This window comes from Scleropages formosus, chromosome 23, assembly GCF_900964775.1.
Source record: "Scleropages formosus chromosome 23, fSclFor1.1, whole genome shotgun sequence".
NCBI lineage: Eukaryota > Metazoa > Chordata > Actinopteri > Osteoglossiformes > Osteoglossidae > Scleropages > Scleropages formosus.
In genome coordinates, this window is record NC_041828.1 from 18,681,355 (window position 1) to 18,708,091 (window position 26,737).

General features: G+C 41.9%; 3 protein-coding genes across 3 annotated transcripts; all 3 read left to right on the top strand.

The window, feature by feature from the left end:
- The first annotated feature begins 484 nt into the window (after nucleotides 1-484).
- Nucleotides 485-7,103, top strand: msto1 (misato mitochondrial distribution and morphology regulator 1). The gene is made up of 14 exons (XM_018747728.2): nucleotides 485-688; nucleotides 1,088-1,223; nucleotides 1,429-1,498; nucleotides 1,624-1,699; nucleotides 1,924-1,978; nucleotides 2,310-2,460; nucleotides 2,623-2,737; nucleotides 2,837-2,971; nucleotides 3,860-4,012; nucleotides 4,378-4,509; nucleotides 4,821-5,005; nucleotides 5,088-5,192; nucleotides 5,409-5,524; nucleotides 6,359-7,103. Exons 1-14 carry the CDS (start codon nucleotides 605-607, stop codon nucleotides 6,601-6,603), a joined length of 1,758 nt encoding a protein of 585 aa, XP_018603244.1. The 5' UTR covers nucleotides 485-604; the 3' UTR covers nucleotides 6,604-7,103.
- A 358-nt stretch (nucleotides 7,104-7,461) lies between these two features.
- On the top strand, nucleotides 7,462-12,109 carry ssr2 (signal sequence receptor, beta). The gene is made up of 6 exons (XM_018747734.2): nucleotides 7,462-7,519; nucleotides 8,538-8,695; nucleotides 9,947-10,045; nucleotides 10,952-11,060; nucleotides 11,304-11,381; nucleotides 11,787-12,109. Exons 1-6 carry the CDS (start codon nucleotides 7,496-7,498, stop codon nucleotides 11,895-11,897), a joined length of 579 nt encoding a protein of 192 aa, XP_018603250.1. The 5' UTR covers nucleotides 7,462-7,495; the 3' UTR covers nucleotides 11,898-12,109.
- Nucleotides 12,110-15,322: 3,213 nt separating this feature from the next.
- On the top strand, nucleotides 15,323-25,515 carry LOC108931746 (death-associated protein kinase 2-like). Its single transcript, XM_018747735.2, has 12 exons — nucleotides 15,323-15,473; nucleotides 18,720-18,852; nucleotides 19,481-19,702; nucleotides 20,815-20,953; nucleotides 21,390-21,519; nucleotides 22,412-22,460; nucleotides 23,250-23,276; nucleotides 23,549-23,701; nucleotides 23,930-23,975; nucleotides 24,088-24,177; nucleotides 24,288-24,374; nucleotides 24,570-25,515. The coding sequence occupies exons 2-12, from the start codon at nucleotides 18,791-18,793 to the stop codon at nucleotides 24,612-24,614; spliced, it is 1,050 nt and encodes a 349-aa protein (XP_018603251.1). The 5' UTR covers nucleotides 15,323-15,473; nucleotides 18,720-18,790; the 3' UTR covers nucleotides 24,615-25,515.
- The last annotated feature ends 1,222 nt before the right edge of the window (nucleotides 25,516-26,737 follow it).

Sequence of the window (26,737 nt, forward strand, 5' to 3'; positions counted from 1 at the left end):
TTTCACGATGGCGGGCAGGTCAGGTGCACACAACTGGCATAGCATTTTTCTGATTTTTTTTTAATGATTAAATACATTTTTTATTCTCTTCCGAAGAGTCTTCGATACAAATTGGTATGTGCCTCAAGCGGGTGGAAAACCCATATAAATTTCCGAACAAAGTCCGTTACAATTGTAACCCAGCGAACGCTTCCAGGACGCCGTTCCTCCCACAACAACAACACAATTGAATCCTACCACTGTGTACCAGCGGCAGGGAAACCCGGACCTTCCGTGTACGAGCCACAACCAATAAGGAGGCGACTTTTCTTCTTCCCTCCAATCAGAAAACTCTGATGCGCACGTGGCGAAGCTGACGACGTGCAACCTAACTATCTTCTTTCTTTTTTTTAACGCAACGCAAATTTAGATCGACTTCCTGCCAATCGTAAGTGTCGCATTGGGTGCCGCAGAAAGGGTGGGACGAATAGTTTGTTAGGTTGACGCGCGTGACTCTGCCCGTGTGTGTGCCACTGCAAAGCGGTGCGATGTCAGTCAGTGTTTTAACTAATTAACAAAGATGTATTCATTAGTATACTGAAAATTAGTATTTTATTTTGTTGAAATGGGTACAGTGTGTAGAGAGGTCGTGACCTTACAGCTGGGACACTATTCAAACTTTGTTGGAACACATTGGTGGAATTTACAGGTTAGTGCTGACCGGTGGTACTAAATTTGCCTCAGTTTGGTTTCTGAAGAAGCTGTCAGTGTCATGGAGTTGTTAATGTTAATACGATACCACGCACTCTCTAAAGACGGTTTTCTCTTTCTTTGTCAGCCGTCTGCAGCACGTGTAACTTTTTTTTTTTTTATGCTGTCGCTTGTTATGATTAGAATTAGAAATACTCAGGTCGGTGGAACCGTCAGTCTGTTTGAAACGATGCTACGCAGTTCAAGTTTAAATAATTGTAACATATTTGTTTTAGAAATTCATAGTCGCTCTTTTACTAGTGCAATATCTTGCTGTGGGGTAATAGCTTTAATCTGTGAGGTGGCTCTAGGTTGTAGTGTTTGCCTCACTTTTTTTGCCGACTCCTTGCTGTGACAGGATGCGTCGCTGGTTTACGATCCTGACTCGGCGGCGCCCCCTACTGAGCTGCACAGTGACGTGCTCTTCCGGGAGGGCTTCACTCTCGGGGGCCACATTACGTACACGCCACGCCTGATTGCCATGGACCTCAAGGGTAAGGTTCAGTGGGCAGTAAGTCCTTAAGCACGGACATCAGTTTGATTTCAAAGTCTGCTCCTCTTGTCAAGCTGTGGTCTAATTAAAGCCGTGAGGTTTTGAAAAGTCTTCATTTAAATTACTGAAATGAGCTCTAAATCTGATGAGCTTTGTTGTCCCTACTAGTTGACAGAAATGTGTATCTTGTCTCACTTTACTTTTAGGTAGCCTTCAGACCTTGAAGCAGGAAGGCAGTTTGTATGATTTCGGGAAAGAGACCAGTACCTTCACGTGGTCAGTCAATATCTTTTCTAGTTGCGCAAGTGAAGATGGACTTGTGTAGCTGCCATACCGTGGAAGATCTGTCTAAACAGTGTTGACGGTGCATCCGTGCCCTCTGAGTAAGTTTTGTGTTTTAGGGAGGGAGAGTTGGTAACCTATAAAGAAAGCCCTCCAGCAAAGAATGCTTTTCTTCAGGATCTGGATAAACTGGCTGTGAGTATGCTGCGTTTCAATACCTTGCGTTTTACAGCAGCAATTTCCAAGTGTTTGTGACACACTCAGACTATATATAGCACTGTTCTCTGGTCATCTTTATGGACTTAAAGATAAACCCACGTGTTACCTAATTTTTATTAGCATATCACAGCTTTGTTTGTGGTAGTCTGTATGTATCCTCTGTTCTCTACCCTTTAGCTAAGCTTTATCTCTTTCTCAAGGATGGTGATATACTGGCTGAAGCTGACTTCCCATCTCAGCCATCTCAACACCCAGGTGGGAACAAGTAGTCACATCCATTCAGTGTATGGTTTGCTAGTTTATTAGTAGCAGTACTTTGCTTTAAGCAGCATGGTGGTGATGCGGCTGCCTTGCAGCTCCTGGACTGTGGTTTCAGACCTGGATTCGCATTCATCTTTCTATGCAGAGTTTGCATGTCCCCCCATGTTCAAAATGCTCAGAAGAAGGCAATAGTGAACCATTTCAGTGTCATTACCTGTTGTACCACAAGACAAGAGTCAATGTTAAGCCTTTAAGTTCATCAGATATGACAGAAGTAGGTCTGAGGATTCATGAAAGTTTGTCTACCCCCTTTCTTCCCATGTAGAGGCTGTTACTATGGAAACAGTGAACAGCACTGTGGCCCGCATTCAGAAGGGGTACCAACTAGAAGGCACTGTGAGGGTGTGGTCTGACTTCCTGCGAATTTATTTTCACCCTCGCTCCATCTCAGTCATCAACCAGTACAACCACGATGGGTATCTGCACTTTGCTCTCCATCATAGCTTTTATGCTGTATAGGACTCCTGGCAAGTGTACCAGATGTCTAATATACGAATATCAAAAAGTACATAAAGTGAACTTCCTGAATTTCAGTACTCTGTTTAAGTGGTTTTACATCTCAGTGTGTGTGCGTAAAGGGAGTCCCAGCGTTTGGAAGCATTTGGCCAGGGAGAGACTCTTCTGCAGGGTTCCGTGCTGGAGGAGCTGGAGGACAAACTGCACTTCTTTGTGGAGGAGTGTGACTACTTGCAGGTGGCCTCTAGCACATACTGTATGTTACCTTTTACATTTCTACATAAACCTGTTCTTCAGGTGTGACTTTGTTTTGTTTGTTCTCCTTCTGTCTCTCAGGGATTTCAAGTGCTTTGTGACCTCGCTGATGGCTTTTCAGGCTTAGGGTCCAAGGTGACGGAGATGTTACGTGACTCGTATGGAGGTCGAGGGATCCTTACATGGGGAATGGCCCCTGTTGCTCACTCAGATTCGGTGAGTAACCAAAATTGATGGTGTGCTGTCAGAATTTTGAAAGGTTTTATGTTATCGCTTATGAAGAGTTGATAACACCTTGTGTTATGAACATCAGCGTTCTAAATTTTTGAAGATAGAAGCATTCACCACTTTACTTTTGATTGTATTCATACTTCTGTTTTGTGTAATTGTTCTGATGCAGCATGCAACTGTTTACGGTATAAAGCAGAACACAACACATTGAGTAGGAGGTTGTGGAAAAATTTTTTCCCATTAATTTTAAAGTATACTTAAAAATAATAAGAAAGGTCTTGCTGAATACTGATGTGCATGGTTTGATGTACGTAGTTATCCATGCTTCAAACCCTATATTTCCAGCATAGACTCATAACATTGAGTTATAACAATAGAATATACACACACACACACACACACATTTTCAGAACCGCTTGTCCCATACGGGGTCACGGGGAACCGGAGCCTAACCCGGCAACTCAGGGCGCAAGGCTGGAGGGGGAGGGGACACACCCAGGACGGGACGCCAGTCCGTCGCAAGGCACCCCAAGCGGGACTCGAACCCCAGACCCACCGGAGAGCAGGACTGTGGTCCAACCCACTGCGCCACCGCACCCCCTCACAATAGAATATATTTCTTCAGAATTTTCATTGTGGCTTTATTAAAATTGTCAGCTTTTATATGATATTTTTAAGACAACCTTACTTAAAGGTTGAGGGATTGAGCAGGGTTTTTTTTTTTTTTTTTTTTTTTGTGTGTGAACATAGTGGTTGAACGTATCGATTTGAGTTAACAGATTTTCAGTCCTAAATGCGTCCATAAGTTGTGGTACAAGTACACTGTTACGCTTTTATCTGTGGTGTTTTACATTGATTTTTGTTCTCTGTCAGAACCCGATGAGAGATGTGTACCATATGATGAACTGTGCCTTGGGAACCATTAGTCTGGCCAGTCACAGCTCTTTCTTTTGCCCTTTAACTCTTAGAGGTGGGCTGGGCAGACGTCCATCGCCCCCCACCTTTTTCTCTCACCTTCACTATGACGTAAGTCTGTAACTCCCTTTCATGGCCTACACAGGTCCTTGAAGTTTTCATTGTATTCATTATCTTCCCCTCCTTTTAATTTCTTTTTCTGTACATTGTGACATTAGTTCATGTGATTTTTTTTTTTTTTTTTTTTTTTTTTTTTTTTTTTTTTTTTTTTTGGTATTTTAAACCTGCATGTGATTCTCACAGATTGCCATTCCGTTCTTTAGGCTGCGGTGTACATTGCAAGCTTCCACCTATTTCCCAAAGAAGTTCTTGAATTAAGAGCTTGAACACAGTCACACGTGTTTAGTATGTGTAATAAGCTGCTGGATTTCTGATGATGCTGCCTTTGACTGCTCCCTTGTCGTCGTCCCCCCCAGCCCATGCAATGGTACCACTCTAGTGCGGTGCTAGCCCTGGCTCTGGACTCACTCACTGTGCCCTACAGGCTACGCCACAACAGCGTGCCCATGTGGCAAGTTGCAGATGCGCTTGTCGTGTCAGGAAGGAAGGTAACAAGACTAATTTACTTAATTGGAAATATATCAATTCTGGACAGTAGTCAGCAACATATAGACGGGTATCTGTGTTTAGACTGGATTGCATACCAAATCAGTTGTTTGTTTGGTTATTACTGTAAAGTTTTTCTGTTTTTCAAATATTTTCATACTAGCTTACAAGAGTTTGGCACATAATAAAGAGGCATAGTTTAAAGAACATTTTAAACTACATTTTAGAATACGTTTCACATCTCATGGTAAAACTGAAAGGACTTTGACAGTAGGAAGATTTGAAGTTCTGATCAACACTGAGTGTATTTCAGGTGGTGGCTGCTTATGGAGCCATTCCATTTCCCATGATGCAAGGCACTTCCCTTCCCGATACTCTGGACAGCTTCAGAGATAAGTTGCCATGGAAACCTCTATCAGCTTGTCCTGAGCTAAACGATGGGCGCTGCTTTGGCCAATGGGTCACACTTCGTGGCCTTAGTGGCCAGAGCCTTGTGAGGTAAAGGGGTATGAAGCCAGTCTGAACTCTTTCACAGGTTGATTGTTAAGTTTTTAATCTACATAACCTTTTGTCGCTCCAGTTCTCGAGTTCCTGGGACAGAACCACCCAGCCCTTTACACAGTGCCTGCAGTGGTGAAGAAGTCCTCGCCTCGTACATTACAGCCCATTACCCTGGTAGTCCACTGTGAGTACCCCATCCTCCTCACATCACACCTCCCACCTTCAGCTTCATCCTCAGTGATCCTGTGATCACTGATGTCTCAATTTTGAGAAAATGATGCAATGTATTGTGATTTAACAAAAACAGCTTTAAACTCAAAAACCACTTTTCTTAAAATTGTTACTTTTGGATGGTGATCATTTGTCAAAAGTAACTTCTCCAATCTCTCTCCTTCTCTAGTGCAGTGCAGTTGGTGTCCAACCCAAGTAAAGTGACCCCTCCCTTCCCACAGTTTTTCCACCAGTCTTTGGGCCCACAGGGGCTTCTAGAGAGTCGTACCCTTCACCCTCAGTCTGGTGAGTCAAACGGGGCCCCCCCCCCCAGGTGTATTTATGTACAAATTAATGGATTTCGCTTCCTGTCATTAAGTTGTTGTGTCTCAGTTCTGCAGTATAAAGTCAACCTTGTTGCAGTGTCTACAATTATGTCCCAAAAACATCATTGTATTTTAGGACCTTTTTTTTTTTGTTAAAACAATAAAACTGCTGTAGTTTTTTCTTTTTATTATTTCCCTTTTTTTTCCATTTTAAGTCTGCATCCAACACTCTAATTCTTTCTGTGAAACCAGAGTGTTTGGTGAACTTACATTGTGAAAGGCTGTGTATTACCATTACTTCTTACAGGAAAAAAAATTGATTCCTGGATGAAAAATGTCACCTGAAATTAATTGAAATACTGACATAAAAGGTTTCTTTGCATAAGAATGACACCAACATATTTTTACTTTTGGTGGAAACGTAACACTTCTTTTAATGCTATACTTTTAATTAATTTGTTAGTAACTGTCAGATGCAGGGTTGTGGTGGTCCACGGTGAACCCTCCCACACATCATAAGCTTCCAGGACAGGTTCTGGACCACAATCTATCTTTGCCAGTATTCAGGACTCTTCATTTATTGAGTTAAAAAATGTGACAAAAACAGAGGTATGGAAGTAGTATGTAAGAACATGTTAACTGGAAGTAAAAGCTGACCATAAATCAGTCTGACTGTTGAACTGATGCCTGATTTTGCGCTTCTAGAACTACCTGTTAGCATCTATTATGTAAAACTGAAGTTGGCATATGGAGTGAGACCCCTTTACATGTATGACATTGACTTTTTTTTTTTTTTTTTTTTGGTCCTTTCCAGCTGTTACCTGCGTCCCTGTACTCTCCTCCTTGCAGTCTTCTCCAGCCCTGGGACCCTGGCTGCATGAGATGCAGCAAGGAGTAAGTGTGTTGGACCCCCGGCGGGTAGCACCCAGCTTCCTGTCCCAGGGTCCTGAACTGGAGGAGTTTCAGGAGGCTCTGGAGCAGCTGCGTACCCTGGCGCACTGTTACAGTGATAACAACCATGGACTCTCCTCTTCAGATGATGACGATGATGGTGACTGACACTTTCCCTGTCTCTCTTTATGGAATAATAACATAAGAAACATAGAGAAATGAAGAATGAAAGTACCATCTGAAGGGAATGACAAAAGAACAAAAAGAAAAAAGAGCAAAGCCAAAGGACTTTGCATAGTGAAGAATGACAATTATGGAATATAATGGACTTCCTTGGGAAGCAGTAACAGTATTAAAGTATTCTTAACCCATGCACATATGTACATATAAGCTGTTAAATTACTAGAGTATTTTTACTGATTTGTTTTATTTTTGACAGTGATTTCTTTCATGATAGCCAACAAAAAAAGGGATGCCCTTCCTCTAGGGAAACATGGATCATTGGACTTAATGTTCTCAGGGGGTTGCAGGTGTCGGTGAGCTGTCTTGTATATGTATGAAAATAATCTAAATCACTCTTTTTTTTGTTGTCCTCTTGTTTCACTATTTGAAGTGTAACTCAGACTGTAACTCCAATGTGCTCATGACATTAAAATACTGTTTTGCTACCTCAGAGTTTTATTGGAATCTGTTTTATTACCCAAAACTACTTAAACATCCAAAATTGTCTACTTACTTCTGCGACATACATGAATCATGATACACCACAGAAATGGGAAGCCACTTTATCTGCTGCATTCCTGTAACAGTAGGTTTCAACGTGAAGTATGACTGGGCTTTTCACTTTTTTGGTCTACGGAAGGTCTTGGTTCTCGGAGCCTTTTGACTCGAGCTACTTTTGTATTTGTAGCTCCTCTGTGATGCTTTGCAAGAGCAGCGTTGCGGAGATGTGCAGTCACGTGACCACTCTCACTCGTGTCATTTAGCCGCTCGTCAGCCCCGCCCCTTGCGTCACAGGGTTGGCAAGGGCTCGGAGCATGCGCAGTGACGGTCTCAGTCGATGCCGAGGAACGCAGGAAGGAAGGTGGGTTTCCGGCGAAATTTTTCCTTTTAGTTACGTTTCCCCCCCCATTCTGTTGCACTGAAGGAGCCGCTTATTTGATTTATTCGTAAATATAGGTCTTCGTAGCCATGAATACTCATTGGGTCATTTTGTAACTGTTAAATCGTTTAGACAGCCGCTTCACCGTTCACGTTGCGGGTCGTTAGTACACGTAAGCACGGAATCCCATGGAGCAGTCAGTCAGTGAGTCCCTCACTGCACTCAGGTTTGCTCACTTAAATGAGTTAGTCCCGTTGTTATCCTCGCCGAATATTGCTCATTATTTAATCGTTTTAATTTTATTTTTACATCATGGTCTGTTGAGAATCGAGCTCGCCAGTACTCACTGATAGTTGCTGCCTGGCGCTCTATGTACACGTAATCCCTGCGCCGAGGGAGCGGGACCGGGACTGAACGCTCGCGCTCCACTTTGACCAGTACAACTTACAACTTCCGTGTTTGTTTCACTGCGATTATCGCGCATGTGAATGAAATCAGTCTTCAGTGCGGTTGGAGGATGATGGAGAGGTGGCACTAGCTTGGATTTGTATAGAACATACCTGTACGATACATAATGTCTAGTGACTATTTTTGTATATTTGGTACTTTATATTTTTATATATTTTTTATCCTTCATTCGCATATTCTATCTTCTCATCTGTCTTGTCACTGTCATTCTGTCTGTGCTGTGGAAGTTTCTGTCACCAAGACAAATTCCTTGTACGTGTGAACATACTTAGTAATAAAGCTCGTTCTGATTCTGGATTAACTTTCGGAAACATTTAGGGAGAAAACTTACGAATTTTGGGACCAACTCACTGGCATATGTAATTTCTGTGTGTGTTTTGAAACAAAAAATGGCAGTGAAATTACATATGAGACTGCCGTGTTAATATTCTGTGTCTTAACTGTCCAGCCCTGCTCCACCAGCAGTGGATTCCACCGTATGCAAAACCCTGGTACTTAAATTCTGCTAATTGCAGTTTATCTTCCACTCCAGATGAAGACGCTGTGCATATTCGCTTTGTTGGCTGCGCTTGGCCTGGTGACTGCGGAGGATGGGGCTCGGCTGCTGGCCTCCAAGTCCCTGCTGAACCGATACGCAGTAGAGGGACGTGATCTCACTCTGCAGTACAACATCTATAATGTTGGGACAAGGTATGAACTGCACCCCACTGTTAATATGTGTAATTGTACATCATACGCTGTGGAGATGTGCAGGCAGTCCCTGAGTTACGAACATCTGACTTACATACAACACGTACTTAGGAGCCACCCCCTTACTGACCGGAAGTTAATTTTTTTCGTCACCCTTAAGTAACAATCAAATAAAAACTTACTTATTAAGTCTACTATATCCCAAATTCGAGTCATATACACCGTTTGTAGTAACAAACGGGCGCAACTTTGCGAGCCACCTCAACACATTGCGTGTCTGCAGCAGTTTGTCGGCTTGTGGGCGGGGGCGTGTGAGCCCGAGGTAGGACACAGACTTCCTTCTTTTGCCATTAAGTGCCTCTTGTTACTGTATTTGGCTTTTTTTGTTTTTACCCTCCTATAACCAGATGGCACCAAAGCATAAATGTAATGCAAGTGATGGTGATGCATCGAAGAAAAGGGAAACGATCACGATTGAAACTAAAGTGGGAATAATAAGCGAAATGCCACCGAATGTTGGAAAAACTAAGTTTAATGTTTTGCATGCATACTCTCTCTCTGAGAGTGCACTCGGCTATAAAAGACACATTTCAACTTCTTCAGTTGCTGAATCTCACCCCCTCCTTGTTCTCAAGCCTATCTTATTCTGCTCCTCCAAGTCCTGCCCCTCATTGTTCCCCAGTCCCGTTCCATGTCTCTATGATAAGGACTGCCCACCTTCTCCCTCGACCACGACTTTGGATCCTTGCCTCTGTTCAGTACGCCGATTACCCGATCATTCGCCTGTCCCCGACCACGAGAACACGTTTAGTCCTTTGATTTTAAATAAACGATCCTGCATGCACTTGGGTCCGTGTCCTCTGTTCCTCATGACAGTAGTAACATTTATTATCTCTCCATCTTTCTGTCTCTCTATTATAAATACTGTAGTTATATTTATCATTATTATGGTTATCATTACTGTATTGCTATTAAAGATGTTTTAGTGTATCTGAAGTGTTTGTTTAATTTTTTTCTGCATAGAAAGGTACACGATATGCTAAGGCAAACAGTTGAGAAACTGATGTTAGGTATCCACTGTACCTAACTGTTCCGACTTGCATCAAAATCTGACTTAAAGGCAGCCTGAGGACACGGAACTCGTTCGTAATTCAGGGACTGCCTGTATAGATAGTATCTTGTAGCAATGAACAGGCTCTATGGGACAAGTCTGCAAATTGGGCTCTATTCCTTTGATTCTTCTCCTTCCAGTGCTGCCCTGGAGGTGGAACTGTCTGATGATTCCTTCCCCCCTGAGGATTTCGGCATCGTTTCAGGGATGCTGAACGTTAAATGGGACAGGATTGCACCGTATCCTTACACTGGATGATCTGTGTGTTCTTAATACATGTCTTTCAAAGTAAATATATAATTATTTACTATGAATAAATCAAATGTAAATGTAGAATTACCTAATTTTCAGTATTATGGCTTGTAGCTGATCAGTTCAGCCAGCTACACAGTGAACTTGTAGGAGCAGGATTGGGAACTGTGGCTTCAAAGTTTTATCTCATTTGAAGAGACTAAAAGCTGTTCATTGGGTCATCTGAGCAGGAATGATTTTATTATTAACCCTGCTGTTATACTATCCTCTTGTCAGTAATCATTAGTGTTGTCACTTGAGTACTATGTATAGTCTTCCCTGGCCTTACAAAAGTAATTTGCTCTTGAAAAACCTTTATAACTCAGATGTAATTAACCACCAGTTTAAATTAATTTTTATGCATTCCTGAGCCCCAGGACTGACACCTATCTATGCTAAAATAGCACTAAATACCACACAGATAATTCAATATTTAAGATCAATTATCATTACAATGAAGTTTGCCCTTATTAATTACTTGGTAATACTGTGTTATAGGTGTAGAGAGGTGGCGCCTTTGGTCTTCAAACACTAAGAAACGCCTCATTGGCGAAGTAGGGGTTTGAAATGGAACGCCATGTGAAGTTGGAATTCTTGTAACTCCAATGGCCTGTCCTGGGTGTGTCCCCTCCCCCTCCAGCCTTGCGCCCTGTGTTGCCGGGTTAGGCTCCGGTTTGCTGCAACCCCCACTTGGGACAAGCAGTTTCAGTCTGTGTGTGTGTGTGTGTGTGTGTGTGTGTGTGTGTGTGAGAGAGAGAGAGACTCCAGTAGGGTGGGTATCTCGAGGATGACTGTATTGAGTACCTGATGGCACATCTCACAAACACCCTTGTCTCCTTAACATCGCTTCCCAGTGCAAGCAATGTTTCCCACACTGTGGTATTGCGTCCCCTGAAGGCAGGGTACTTTAATTTCACCTCTGCGACTGTCAGCTACCTGGCCCAAGAGGGAGGGCAGGTTGTGGTAAGGGATCATGAAATGTTATTATAATTACACAATTATTTCCTGAGTGTCTCAAATGAATGCACACCATACCATAGTTTGAACAGTTATTGATGATGGTTGGCTTGAGTCTGATTGCACAATGTAGTTCTCTAGGTGAACTTTGGGATGACATATGGGCACTTTGGATGTAATGTTACACTCTTCCTGCCTTGGGTGTGCAAGACTACTGTATGTTCCTGACATTGTGCTCCGGTATGGCAGGTTGGCTACACAAGTGCCCCAGGTCAGGGGGGTATTCTGGCCCAGAGGGAGTTTGACAGGCGCTTCTCTCCTCATTACGTAAGTGATTTCCTCAACAACCGTCTTCAAAAAATATTTTTTCTGTACAAACCAAGTGCTGCTGGAAGCAATTTAGATTTTTTTGAAGAAGGAAAATAATTTAATGAATAGTTCAAAACCACCTCAAGGTGTCTCAACTGGAATTTGTCTTAATGCAAAATTTTAACAAGCTGGCAGTTTCCCTGGATTAATTCTGACGATTTGAATAAAATATCCAACCAAAGCTCAGACCAGCTGCAGATCTTATTGCACGTTTGTGCATCATTGTCTGAGGCTCATATTCCTGATGGATGTGCTCCGTTCCTGAAAATGTTGTGCAGCGCATAAAAGGGGTTTGGCTAATGATACCCACTTTAGCTTCTCACCATGTCAGCTGTGACCCATCCTCTCCCTCTTTTCCCACAGCTGGACTGGGCTGCGTTCGGTGTGATGACCCTTCCGTCCATCGGCATCCCGCTGCTCCTCTGGTACTCCAGCAAGAGGAAGTACGATTCTCCGAAGGCCAAGAAGAACTAAGCTAGATGAATGTGAGGGTTGGTTGGGAGGAGGTTTTCTTGGAGGATGGGTGTGAAGTTTAGCAGCTGGGAGGAGTGTCTATTTAGGGCACCTGGGTTTGGAACATAATGCCCATATTGAGGTTTAAAAAAAAAAAAAAAAAATTTCACTACTTCCCTTTTCTGAGAAGACCCAGCCCAAGCATGGCATTATGTTGCCATTATTATATGGAACATAATGCCCATATTGAGGTTTAAAAGAAAAAAAAAAAAATTCACTACTTCCCTTTTCTGAGAAGACCCAGCCCAAGCATGGCATTTTTTGTCTTTATGCAGCAAGCCAGATTTGAGGTGAAGATGTGGCCTGTCACAGAATGGGCTGTGTCACATTTATCATTTATTTAAGATGATGTAAAACAACCACATGCTCAAGTCTTAGAGTTTGTATTTTTGCCCCTTTTTAGCCCTTTAGTAAATGAAGAGTTGTAAATGTGGCCTGGTGAGCCTTGTTGCCTTCTTTTGCTAATAAACAAGTTGTTTTACAACATGTAGTCTATTTTTAAGCTTATGTTTTATTGCTAAATGAATAATCTGTGTACTAACGTCTTCATTGTAACTGCTTTGCACACATGGTTTCATTTAAACAAGAGTTATGTGACTAACCTGTGGGTGGTTTTAAAATATTGACAATAAAAGCACTGTGGCACAGACACACAAATGGTACAGAAAAGAAATACTGCACATTTTCATATGAAATGAAATGAAATCCAGCGTTTAGGTGTAACCACATAGCACAAAAATACCCAGATACATAAAACAAGAGCTTAAAGGAAAGAACACTTTAGAATTAGGAGTATTCAGCTGTATTCCAAAAGATTTAAGGAGATTAACTTCATAACCTGAAAGTTTACTATAATAGGATATCACCTTGAGAGCTGCTGGGACTGATGCTTTGCAGTTATTCAGCTTTATTAGACAAATATATTCACAGTTACTGCTTTAACACCAAGAATAAACTTCACAGTGATATAAATAACAGACCAGATTCATTGTTAAGATTACATTTCAATTGCATGTATTATTAGTGTGGCCTTGTGAACAGGTTCCTGCAACGAATGTGAGGGCAGCAGAAGAAACCAAACTAAGGCTGGTAGAGGTAGGAAGAGATCGCTAAGGTCTCCCCTGGATAACCTAACAATAACCAGAAAAGGGGTAAATGGGAAAATCAACCTTCACATGTACTTTTGGTGTTTGTTAACTGTTAAGGTGTGACATGGAAACAATTTTTCCTTTTTTAATGTAATAAAGTCATAATTTTCATAATCACTGTGATTTGTATTAAGCTTATTTTTCACGTATACAAATGCCTGGGGAAAAAAGGTACATCTGAGGGAAAAGATTTAACAATGAAACAATAAAAACTAATCAGCCTCTTTTCTGGATACTAATCTGCTGTAATAAATAGGTTTTTCCATCTTGATCTTAGAAAACAAAACAGAAGTTGAGTCAGACTGAGCTCAGTTACAGGAATCACAGCCCTTCCACTGTCACAAGGAGAGGGGCTCAGTGGCCCTGAAATAGCATATGAACAGAGAAGAGATGAAAAGGACATGTACTGTACACAGTATCGTCCCCACGAAGCTTTAGCACTGGGAAGGGTAGCTCAGGAGGGTTTTGCCTTGCAAATGCGCTCGATGAGGACCTTGAGATGGTACTAGAAAGAACCCACCTTGTCATTGGCTGGATAACAAACACAAAGCTGCCAGGAGGCTGTGATGCGAGTTACTGGAGGTTTGTGGTCAACCATGTCAGAGTCTGGTGTACTCTCAATTCATTCCTAGCTGAACAGCTGGTAGTGTAGTGGTTAGTGCTCTTGCCTTTGACTCCAAAGGTTACAGGTTTGATTCCTACCTGTAGTACCCTTGAGCAAGGTACATACTGTAGATTGCTTTAGTACAAAAGAAATTACCCAGCTGTATAAATGGATAAATCATTATAACTTTAACAGTGTAAGTTTCTTTGGAGAAAAGCATTAGCTATATAAATAAATGTAATACTAACCTCCCATGGACTGGTGTCCTGTCCAGGGTGAACCCCTCCAGCCCTGTGTCCACAGATTCAGAGATAGGCTCCTGACCACTGTGACTCTGATGAGGACAAGTGGTTATGGGAACTTTAAGGAACTGTCAGGGTCATGTTGGTTTTGGTTCCAAAATACATGTTTTTATATCCCCCTACCAATCATAGTTACAGGAGCTCTTCTTTGATTCTTTATAAACTCGGTAGTCAGTTGTGCTATGTGGCAATACTGTAGTTGTGTTCCAGTGACAACTGGCCTGACAGAAATAACTGTTTCGATTGGAAAAATGGGGTTGGAGCAGCAAATTTGAAAATTAAACTAAAAGACAGGGCAGAACAATCAAAAACAATGTGCGCTTCGTTCTTTCGTCTCTTTCAAACAGCTCGATTATATTGATGACACTTCAGTTCTGCCATTATAGCCTTTCATTTATGATCTCCACCAAGGCTTATTTGCACCTCTATCTCTTCAGGGAACCGTGTTTCTTGTTTACGTTACTTTATTTAGCAGACACTTTTCTCCAAAGTGACTTCCAATGAACTCTATGTGATGCCTCTCCTGATCTGCCTGGAATCACCTCCTGGAAGGTATTCTTCATCTTGCCTTTTGTCATCTACCTTCATCTGCTTTCTGTTTCTCTCTCCATCAGGAGTTGTACATCACCTTGCTGGAGAACGTTACCCGACTCTTTGCTGATTGTGATCCAAAGATTACTCAAAGTCCCTCATTTATACTCCCACCTGTTTAGGATCACGCTTAATCGGCCAAGTACATTGGCACCGACACCAGCTCCTCGGGTTAGAAATGTTTGAGTTACAGATTTTTGAAGATGCCATTCCCCCCCCAGACCATTTATTTTTAACTACATTACATTTATTTATTTAACAGACACCGGTTTAATATCACCAGTTTACATTTATTTAGCAGACACTTTTCTCAAAGTAGCTTCCAATAAACTCTATATAGTGTTATGAGCCCACACACCTTATTCACCGTGGTGACTTACACTGCTAGATACACTACTTACACAGGGTCCCTCATCCGTACATCAGTGGAACACACACACTCTCTCCGCCACTCACACACTATGGGGGAACTTGAACATCATGTATTTGGAGTGTGGGAGGAAACCGGAGCACCCGGAGCGAAGGAAACCCACCCACGCAGACACTGCGAGAAACGTGGAACAAAACGAATCCCAGTGCTCAGTACGCCTGGGGTGCGAGTCTTGTCCCCAGTGGCTCTGACTGACTGTAGTTCTCTCGTAAGCGCTGTCCGTGGGCCGAAGGAAGGTATAATAGTATAGTAATGTACTGTACTGCTTTCGCAACGCCCACGCGCCATGTTCCGCATTCAGCACTCGGGAGGAGCCTCGACGAAAAAGGCTGCTCACTTTAAAGTGTCAGCAATACAGTACATTTTTCACATTTTTCACAGAAGAAGAAAGACCTGCTGTAGCTACCGGGAGACACACAAACTGCTGTGGCTCCGACTCACTTCACTCTCCGGGTTTTACAGGTGAGTTTCTGTCAGTTTCTGTCGGAAAGTTATGGTACCGTATGTTGTTCTCCGAATTTCTAACCCTCATTGACTTGAGCGCGAGAGTCGTGACCCTCACGTTCGAGTATTTTCTTTCGAGATCCTTACACTCCTTTCTCTTTCATTGTGTATATTTTCCCTCGAGTAAAACGTATGGAATATTGTCTGTGAGGATCCCGCCGAACGTACCGCTTCCAACTCTTTTTAATCGATGCCTCGTCAGCGCTGAGAGAGCGGTGGGCGCGCGCCTGAGCGAAGCCCCGTCGTCCGCTGAACACCTGCTGCTGTCGGAGGGCTCGCGCGCGGCGTAACTCCTCTTCTCCCGCGCGCCTGCTGCGTCTTCGAAATCCCGCTGAGACCTTTCATATTTACTCTTATTTACTCATTTATACAGCTGGCTAACTTGAGTGAATCAATTTTTTAGGGTAAGTAGGGTACTACAGCCGGAGGCGGGGATGGAACCTGCGACCTTTGAAAGTTTGAGCGCTAACCACACCAGCGCTCAAATTAGTGCTTTACGCGTAGAACCACTTCCCCTATGTTTCTTTATTTATTTAAAGTATATTTTTTCCACTCTGTTCGTCCCTTTCGGCAGTGTTTCCCTAACTCTCACTGATCACGTGCCCCGCCTTGGACTCTCTGCTTTTATCTTCACACACACCCTCTGAATCCACTTGTCCCATGCGGAGTCGCGCGGGGAGCCGGAGCCTAACCCGGCAACACAGGGCGCGAGGCTGGAGGGGGAGGGGACACACCCAGGACGGGACGCCAGTCCATCGCAAGGCACCCCAAGCGGGACTGGAACCCATCGCGCCTCTTCGTTTCGGGCAAATCATGTCATTTCAGACTGATAGTATTAGTAGGTACTGTTTAGAGGAAACACGGTATTTATTTTTGAATACTTTAAGGAACACTATCCATGTACTGCTTTTGGAATCAACTGAACGTGTTTTATGTGACAAAGCTGGGGTAGAACGAACAAGAGACCAGATGATGTCTGTTTTTAAATTTTGCTCAAATGTTGTTTTCAGGAAGAAATCGGAATGTGAGGGCATATTCAGATATCCCGACTTTATTTACATTTAAATGTATTCATAAATATGAAAATATGTGTTAATTAATTACATGATAGGAGAAAAAGACACTTAGATGCAGACGTGATTAATAATTAAGTGCAGTTACTTTGTTTCTTTCCACCATTTATTATAATAATAAATACGAACTGGACTGGGGGAGGTGGTTGGTGGGGATCACAGATATACATTTTATTATTCTATACATTTATTTTTAAGTAACATACGGACAGCGAATCACTGTTGCGGGGAAAGAAAAAAAAACTCGTTGACATGAACGCAAATTCGTTGGTGACTTGTTGGAAACAGAGGGCGTGTGACTTCCACAGGTCGCTCTCATTTTAAGCGTTATGTGTTTATATGAAAACGAACGCGTTCAGATTTGTTTACACGCACTTCTGCGCAAACCGCTTTGGGAAACGCAGTCCGGCGGCGCAGTGAGTGAGTTCGGCCCTGGGGCGATTCAGGGTGTCGTTCCGCTCACAGCCAGTAGGGGGCGGAGACCGACGGTGACGCCCCAACGTGCTTATTCTTCGCCGCAGCACAGACTGTCGCACTTTCTCCCGTTTGACACACGTTTACACAAGATCTGTGCGCAGATTCCTTACGCAATATTTTCCTGATCTCAGTCACTGCGATATGTGCAAAAGAAGAGCTAAACGCCAATCGGTTCCATCGATTGATCTGATGCGCTTTATTCTAATACTCAACCACGTGATTGATGGAGCAGCCGAGGAAAGAATCTTTATTATGAAATACCTAGAAATTTTAGAATTATGTTTTGGAAATTTCCATCTGACAGTCTTTCATTTTTCAGCTTTTTAATTTTTTCCCCTCCTTTCTTCGGCCTTGGAGACATCATTGGTCAGCTAGTAGCGTAGTGGTTAGCGCTGCTGCAAAGTTATCAGGTTTGATCCACACCTCTGGCTGTAGTGCCCTTGAGCAAAGTACTTACCTGAAAATTGCTCCAGTAAATTACCCACCTCTATAAATGGGTAAATAACTGTAAGCATGCGAAAACTGTGACTTTAACATTGTAAGTTGCTTTGGAGAAATGTATCAGTTAAATGAACGGTCCTGGGCACTGAAGGGAAATCCAGCTCTATCTGCACAGTGTGGGATTCACACCTGTAACATTCAGAAAAAGAGATGTGAACCCAGCACTAAACTGGCCTTTGGCTGAAAGTGAAACTGATGGCAGTGCTGTTCAAAAGCAGCTCTAACACAAGTGAGCAAAAGGTTGTGCTTTTGCAGACTTTTGGTTTTCCAGAACACGGAAATTCTGGTCATTTTTCCTCCAGAAAAATTCAGGAAGGGGGCTGCAGTGGCACAGTGAGGCAGTGGGTTTGGCCTGTTCCTGCTCTTTGGTGGGTCTGGGGTTCGAGTCCCACTTGGGGTGCCTTGCAGTGGACTGACATCCTGTCCTGGGTGTGTCCCTGCCCCCTCCAGCCCTATGCCCTCTGTTGCCAGGTTAGGCTCTGTTTCTTCCTGACTTTGCTTGGGACAAGTGGCTTCAGACAGCGGGTGTGTGTAAATTCAGGAAAATAGAACAAAGTCAACTCTACTATCACTTCCACAATATGTTCAGAACATATGAAATTAAGAAAATTCTATTGAAAATAAATGAAAAAGCTGTTGTAATAAATATTCTTATCTGTAAAAATTCCTAACTCGTAATGTTAGTAGCTTGAGAAACCAATGTATGTATGTTTCCTGAAGTGGCTTAAAAACAAGAAGTTGCTTTACCAGAAGTTATGGCAACGTACATTGATGGATGTGTCACAAAGCCCTTATAAATAGCAGAGCTGAAGGAGCTCTGTCCATGTAAGCGACTAACGGGTAGGTACATGAAACACGGTTCAGCACCAGCTATTGAACACAGGATTATGCTTATTGTTCCCAGCCCAGGATTTTTTTTTTTTTGAGTAAATAATGTTTTTTTTAATTAAATTTTTTATATCCTTTGCCTTGACTCCTGTGCCCATTTTCAGTTCTCTTTACTGAGAACACTTCTTGTCCAGATAAATTTAAAATTAAGCTTGTCCCTCTTTATTGGCTAATTTTTTATGATGCTCCAGGAAAGTTTTATATGAACTCAATCTCCTCTTCACTCTTTCTGCTGGATCCTTATCCTGTGAATCTGTGTGTTAAGGTCCTGGTGTAGTGTGGAGCAGCACAGAGGATGGTCTCTATGGAAGGAGGACACTGAGGACAGGGAACAGCATGGCAGCTTTCAAAATGGAAAATGTGGAGGACTTGTATGAAATTGGAGATTTGCTTGGCAGGTGAGAAGGACATCACTCTTAGTTCCACCTCTTGTCATATCATTTTATTTGACACAAGCACCTCTTCTAGCTCCAAGTGGCACTGACTTGTAAATTAGCATCATTTGCAAATATTATTTAATTTACATGTATTTATTTAGCAGACACTTTTCCCCAAAGCGACTTCCAATGAACTCTATGTAGTGTTATCAGTCCACACACCTTATTCACTGCAGTGATTTACACTGCTAGATACACTACCTACACTGGGTCACTCATCCATACATCAGTGGAACACACACACACACTATGGGGGAACCTGAAGAGCATGTCTTTGGACTGTGGGAGGAAACCCACACAGACACAAGGAGAACATGCAAACTCCACACAGACTGAGCAGGGATCAAACCCACTTTTCTCACACCACCCAGCTGCTGGGAGACAACAGTGCTACTCGCTGTGCCACCACGCCATTAGATCAAAAATACTTTGCACTTTAGGGCATTCATCATATTTGGTGCTGTGAGAGTTTGATTTCTACACCTTGTATGATTAAACAAAAAGAGAAAATTCATAAACAAGTCCTTCAGAAACAATAAGATCCGTATTATGAAAACAACATTTATTTTCCTCTCTGCACATCTTCCAGTGGACACTTTGGACAAGTGCGGGAGGTGCGCGAAAAAGCCTCCGGGTCCCGCTGGGCTGGGAAGTTCCTGAAGGTGCAGAAGAATGAAGGCAACCACATGGGGTTGGATAGCAGGCGCGTGAAGAAGGAGGTTGAGATCCTGCAGGCCTTGCAGCACGATAACATCATGGCCCTGAAAGATGTGTTTGAAAGTGGAGCGGAGTTGGTGCTCATCATGGAGCTGTGAGTGGATGGGGGTCCTGGGTGGGAGAAGAGCGGTTACTTGTGGCCTCAGCAAGGTTTCATTGGGCCTCGCGCGTTATTCAAATGCGCCTGTCTTAATGATGAAATCGAAAAATATAAGCTACCTGGGAGCAGCAGGGGGCCTAGTGGTTGTAGCTGCCTCCCTGCATTCGAAGGACCCAGGTCCAAATCCCACCTCTTGCTATTGTACCCTTGAGCAAGGCAGTTACTGTAAAGTGTGATGGTAAAAAATTACCCTGCTGTATAAAGGGGTAAGTCATCGTAAGTAGATTAACACTGGAAGTGTCTTTGGAAAGAAGTGTCAACGAAATAAATACATGTAAATGAAGCATGAGCCACAGTATTTTTTTCATGCTGTGGTTTCCCAGTTGCCACAAAGTGGGTTTTTGTTTTCCAAATTCTGCAGAACAGTGGTCTTACGAAAGATAGGAAATTTCCCTTTTTCAAGTTGGCCTGTTTCCAAGTATCTTTGGTTCACTGCTGCTTGTGAATAAATGGTTTCTTCAATAATTTTAATCATGTCGAAATATTGATGTTGAATTCATGACATGAAGAGCCTGAGCTGAGATATGGTGTAAGTTTTTGTTTGTCTCTCATATTTTCCTGTTGGTCAGATGAAAAGATTGCTTGGCTTCACATTTATTCTTCGAGTTAATTGTTTTGTTTCTCTTAGACTCCTTGGTCGGAACAGTGCACAACGAAAGTAAACCAAGCAAATATTTTATTACACTTGATCAAGGCTTTTAATCACATCTTTTTTTAAAAAGAAAAAATCACAGATTCCACTCTTCGTTAACCACACCTTTGTCCAGACTTGGAATCCTGTCGCTTTCACAAGTTCTTGGAGTTTTCATGGTACTTCGGTATTATGATACTTATGGATTTATGTACCATGTCTTCTTCTTGTAGAGTCAGTGTTATCCATCCATTTTCAGTAACTGCATATCTAATTAAAATGCGATTCTTGGAGGACCTACGGAAAAGACAAAAATGTTGCTTTCAGATTCAGATGCAAGAGCTGGTTACCTGGGTAGCCACCATGTCTGTATTTACTGGTGTGGCTTTCCTTTACGTGTTTTCTTTTCCTGCAGCATCAGTGGTGGGGAGTTATTCGATTTTGTTGCTGAGAAGGAGAACCTTCTGGAAAGTGAGGCCATTGAGTTCATCAAGCAAATTCTGCATGGTGTTGGATATATGCACAGCAAGCATATAACACACTTTGACCTCAAGGTAGTGGTTTTGCACCATATCATCATGACACCATGTCCACTGAAAAAATTTGCTAATTCCGTTTATTTTATAGTGCCCTTTTCCTAAAGGTGTTTTCAGAGCCAGTAACATAAGAAAAAAGCATAAAGAAATCCTCACTGCCATCGATACATCCAGGGATATTGCTTGGATTTTTGGTGCCCCTGGGCAAGAATCAGTCCAGAACCCTTTAGATTTCTGTCTCTAAATTAATAAAGGTATACACATGCATATACAGTATATGACACAAATATTTTTATTTTACATATAGATACTTACGGGTCTTGAAGCAGGGAAAACAGAATTAGAGTTGTAAAATAAAATGTTACTTTCTATGTAGCTATTTATGATAACACGTATCAATCATCGTAACGCGTCCGTTTTTATTATTGTTCATCCCGTGTTTTTTCGTGTTCAGCCAGAAAACATCATGCTGTCCGACAAAGACGCACCAATCCCTCAGATCAAGATAATAGATTTTGGGCTGGCGCATCGCCTCACACAGGGAGAGGAGTACAGGAGCCAGTGCGGCACTCCTCAGTATATTGGTGAGTGCTGTTGATTCCTTCCAAAAATGCTCCTGAACAGTGTCTTCCCTTAATGTATTAGTAAGTTATTAACTTGCTTATTTGTTGGATAGCATCAAATTCCCTTCTTTCATTTGCTCACTGGGATTGAATCTTTTTCACAACCCTTTTGCAACCTTAAGAAAAGGTATCAGCTTTACCTTTACTTATTTCAGCAGACCACTTTTCTCCAAAGCAACTTCCCATGAACTCTATGTAGTGTTATCAGCCCACACACCTCATTCACCAAGGTGACTTACCCTAGTAGATACCCTACTTACAATGGGTCTCTCATACATACATCCATGAAACCCACTCTCACACTATGAGTAAATCAGAACAGCATGTTTTTGGACTGTGGGAAGAAACCAGAGCACCCAGAGAAAACCCACACAGACAGAACATGCAAACTCCACACAGGCTGAGTGGGGATCAAACCCACATCCTCTCACACCACCTAGGGGCTGTGAGACACCAGCAGTACTCGCTGTGCCACTGCACTGCCAGGTTGGCCCAGGAGAGCATTTAAGGGTAACAGTTAAGGTCTAGAAATGATGATAAACTGAGGTTGGATGACACACAGTTTGTGAGTGTAGTGTGTGTTTGTGTTTGTTAGCTTCAGTCAAATGGAAATAACTGGAGTGATGTCAGAAGTTGTTGCCTGGTAAAAAGGGTGTCATTTTTTTGCACTTTATGTTGGTTCTTGTCTAGCTATGAGTAAATCAGTAAAAAAAAGAGAAGCAAAGAGACGCTATTTTTCGTGACAACCTTTACCATGATTTCAAATATACTGAAATTATGCAAACTGTACATTTTCTGTCAGTCAGGAGTGATATTATACTTTCTCTTCATTTCTCCTCATCGACACGCTCAGCGCCAGAGGTGATCAGCTACGAGCCCCTGAGTCCTGCAACAGACATGTGGTAAGATGGCCGAGATTCTCCCCATCATCATACGCTCCTCAATCAATAACGCAGTTCCTCTAACAAATGTCAGTTTTTGCCTTTATAACTCAGTGTAACACAATGTGTGTGTTTCCTTGACTTATTGTTCCTCTGCGGTCGTAATACTGTGTGAGTCATTTCTACTAGCAAAAAATCTGAGGTGGAATAAGGCGCTGATTTGTGCTTCCTAGTCTTTTATGACAGTTATGAGTCATTATTTCTGACTATCAAATATACAGTATACTGCAAAACTGTCCGGGTTTCAGAGAATAAATCAGTTATATAAATAAATGTGTTTAAATTATATATACAGTATATATATATATAACTTCACAATATTGCTTAATACAAATAATTGTATTTTTTTTTACAAAAATTAATACAAATATTTGTATTAAGTAATATTTTGAAGTTATAAATGTGTTTAAATTATATATACAGTATAGATATAAAACTTCAAAATATTACTTAATACAAATAATTGTTTTTTTTTTTGCAAAAATTAATACAAATACTTGCTTCTCACCTGAGTGAGGTAACCTATGAACTGCAGGGCAGCAGAGAAGAGCTGAGGCTGCACAAACCTCAGCTCATCTGGCAGCCATCAAAAACTGGATTTGTTAATCTGTGACTGGCAGAAATAAGTATTTCAGTTGTGTACTTAGGTGTTCAGGTTAATCGAAAACCTGGAAACGCCGCGTGAAGCGTTGAAAGTCGGTTTTCTCAGAGTTTCTGTATTATGAGGGAAACTTTTCTGTTCCTTTTCAGGAGTATCGGTGTCATCACCTACATACTGTAAGTATTAAAGTTGATCATTATTAAATATATGTTTAGCAGTTTTGTAAAGTTAGTTATTTTACCATTTTGCCAAATGTTCTGTCAAATATTTACCGTAGCAGTTTATCTTTGGGAATCAACTCAAAGGTACAAGAGGAAATCCCTTCCTGGAATGTCGCCATCCGGCTTTCAGAGCGCAGTTTTCAACTTCACTACCATGTAGCCTGCAGCAAGCAGAATAAGAATAAAGTATGCGTTTCTTACCTTAAAAATAAATCTTTGTTCTGCAGACTGAGTGGTATGTCACCCTTCCAAGGAGATTCAGATGAGGAAACGCTAAAGAACATCGTAGGGATGAACTATGAATTTGAAGAGCGATATTTCCCAGACACCAGTGAGGCGGCCAAGGACTTCATTCAGAAGCTATTAGTCAAAGACCAGAAGTAAGTGACTAATTGCTTGCTGGAGATAAAATGATTATAATATGATATACATTTGCAGTAAAATAGCATCTTTTTAATATATCAAATTTTGGTTAAAATTGGGAAAATGTGGTCAGTTCTTTTAATCAGGAATAATATAATTATTTTACAGCATTTGTGAGCGATTATACCCAGTTATGTTGAAAAAGCAATGATTTTTCTCCGTCTTTGTGTGCGTGTGTGTTTAAGTATGAGGATGACTGCTGAAGAAGGTATTCTTCACCCTTGGATCAAGGTGAGAGTGAGCACCTGAGATGTCATATTCAACATTGTGATATGAACTCATGGCTTATCGTCACTCTTACTACAGTGTGTTTTACCTTGCTCTCGACCCCAAATGCTGTCAGCCCTTCTCGAGAGGACACGCAACTGACCGAAAACGCTCCTCCATCAACATGAAGAACTTCAAGAAGTTCAATGCAAGGCGGAAGTGGAAGGTGAGGAAAGCCTGTTGCTACATGTTAGTAAAGCAGTTGTGTACTCACGCTCATGTTTTCCACTTTCTGTTACATTTTCTTGCTTTCCACCCATTTGTTCCCCTGCACAGCTCTCCTGTAATATGGTGTGGATGTGCAACCGCCTAAACAACCTACAGCTGCTGCGCCAAACGGCAGTCCCGATGAACGTGGAGAAGGTGCGGAAAGCTCCGAGCAGCAATGACTCTATAAAAATGGTCTCTATGCTCCTACAAGCTTCATGTCACTAGGATGTCGCCTACATTACCTACCTGAGTGATAATTATGAGAAAGAGGGACATTATTGCATTGACGCTTATGGCAAGTGGACAGTTTGACGTGAGCTCTAACTGTGCCGCTCCTTTCCTCCTCAGGAGAAATCCCACAGAGACCAGGAGGACAAGCAAACCAACACTTGATCCACAGAGGACAGCAGTATATGAGAGGCAAGGCTGACTGGTCAAAGCCCTGGTGGTATAGATGTGTACAGAGGACACCGTCCACCTGGATTCACTGGACATGGCCTCAGCTGACTCAGGGGCATCAGAGTCTAAGACAGTTACAATGTTTGGCATAGTAAAGTTATCTCCTTACAGTTATTTATTCATTTTTATATTTGGTCATTTTCTTTGGATTGAAAAAATAGAGGACGAACTCAGGCTTCCAGACGCAGACTTTCCGTTATTGAACGTTATCATATCTGGATGGTTAGTGGAATTTTAGATAGTGGAATTTTCTGTGTTTTTTTTTTTTTTTCTGATTTAGATAAAAAATGGTCTGTGATGACAGGATGGAATCATGTCACTAAACTGCACAATGCACAGCACCAGGCAAAAGCCTGAGTTCACCTGGGTAGCCGCTGCAATGCTTTTATGGGACGAACTGGACAGAAGAGTCAAAGTGAAGCAAAACACAAGTGCATAACCTCTGTGGAAACTGCTACAGAAGAGTTGGCAATGCATAGCGGCTGATTTTCTGCCCAAACTTGTCAGCTGAAAGCTTTGTGAAAAAAACAGCTTTCCAGTACTGTACCGAGGCTGTTTAATGCAATGATCAGCATAATAAATGAATCAGTCATTATTGTTTTCACATTTACCCTTTTCTCTTACCATTTATTGAAGCGAAAATAATTGATTTAGCATTTTAATATTTAATAACACAACAATAAATGTCTGTATATTTATTTATTTAAAATGTACATATGTAAATTTGGTGTTTCTGGTGTTTTATGAAACCGAAGTGTTACCTTTCAGGTACCTGAAAGAGTAGTAACAGCTTGTATTGCTTTTATTAGAAGTTAAATAAAAATCTAATAAATTATTCAGACAGTGTGTAATACCTCAATTCTGGTTTTATTTGTTCTTTAACATTCAACTGCACCTCATTGAGACCTCATTGACCCTGACGTCACATGGCCTTTGACTTCCTCAACAATCCACCCTGGTTAAGTGGTTACACTGCAGTCTTACCTCTTTATTCCCTTCAAACTACTTTGGTTATGGAAATCTCAGAAAATCTCTTCCAGAATGTTTTCACATTCCGTGGAATCACACAGGACACTGCCAGTCAGAAGTCCACAGTTTACTACTTTAAGTCTGGAAAGCTTCCTGTAGCTTCCCGGATCAAATTCAAGCCCCTGGTTATGGCCTACAAAAGCATAAATGGAAGTGCTCCCTGATATCTACAAGATCTGATCATCTGCCACGCTCCTCAACCTCTGCCTGCCTGGTGGTCCCACGCACAAAAGGTCCAAAAGAAAAAGCACAAAGGTTTTCGGTTCTGGCTCCGATGTGGTGGAACAACCTTCCCCTCTCACTCAGAAGTGATGATTCTCTCTTACTTCTTCCAGACTCGCTTCTCCCATGATGTCTTAAGTTCATGTAATGCGTAAATGTTCATGCTCTGTACCTTTGAGATCATACCTGTTGAACAATGGATAAACTTTCACGCAGCTCCTCATGTAAAGTAAATGTTTAAAAAAAAATATTAAGAATGTGATTAGAAATTGTCGATATTCGGATAAAGTTTTATGAAGCTACCCGTGTGATGTACATTGGTTCATATGGTGGAAAGGAACAAACTGTACTTTATAATCACACGTCTGCAACTGTCTCTTTCTCCATTTCTGCTAAATGAATACATGTAAATGTAAATATAAAGCATTCCATGGTGAGCTGGCTGTTACCCTAGCTGTCTGTCTTGAATGTACCATCTCAAGTCTAATGGTCTCCCAAACATGTTACCCATCAAATTGGCAGATTCCTGCAGTCAGAGACAACATAATCGGAGTCTGTCTGCCTTGGTCTGACTGCATGAAACTCACACACTCTCTTTCATGTGTCTCACTCCATTTCAGTGTACTGTAGATTATCAGTCACTCCTGTTTCCCTGGTTTGTCAGGTCTACTGATGTCCAGCTGCAAGTAATTGGTATAAGCGCAGTGAAGAGATATGGGAAGTGGCTCACATGCTTCTGCACATGGCTATTGCCAATCAGAAGGTCAAGGGTAAATGCTACCATCGTCATTTTGTTCTGTTCCACC

Excerpts from the sequence above, each read along its gene's own strand:
- ssr2 (XM_018747734.2), top strand. The coding sequence starts at position 7,496 with ATGCCGAGGAACGCAGGAAGGAAG. Across the intron at positions 11,061-11,303 it reads AAGAGGGAGGGCAGGTTGTG|GTTGGCTACACAAGTGCCCC; the intron begins GTAAGGGATCAT and ends CCGGTATGGCAG. Across the intron at positions 11,382-11,786 it reads GGCGCTTCTCTCCTCATTAC|CTGGACTGGGCTGCGTTCGG; the intron begins GTAAGTGATTTC and ends CTTTTCCCACAG.
- LOC108931746 (XM_018747735.2), top strand. The coding sequence starts at position 18,791 with ATGGCAGCTTTCAAAATGGAAAATGTGGAGGACTTGTATGAAATTGGA. Across the intron at positions 22,461-23,249 it reads AGTCCTGCAACAGACATGTG|GAGTATCGGTGTCATCACCT; the intron begins GTAAGATGGCCG and ends GTTCCTTTTCAG. Across the intron at positions 24,178-24,287 it reads ATGCAAGGCGGAAGTGGAAG|CTCTCCTGTAATATGGTGTG; the intron begins GTGAGGAAAGCC and ends TCCCCTGCACAG.
- msto1 (XM_018747728.2), top strand. The coding sequence starts at position 605 with ATGGGTACAGTGTGTAGAGAGGTCGTGACCTTACAGCTGGGACACTAT. Across the intron at positions 1,700-1,923 it reads AGGATCTGGATAAACTGGCT|GATGGTGATATACTGGCTGA; the intron begins GTGAGTATGCTG and ends CTCTTTCTCAAG. Across the intron at positions 4,510-4,820 it reads TTGTCGTGTCAGGAAGGAAG|GTGGTGGCTGCTTATGGAGC; the intron begins GTAACAAGACTA and ends AGTGTATTTCAG.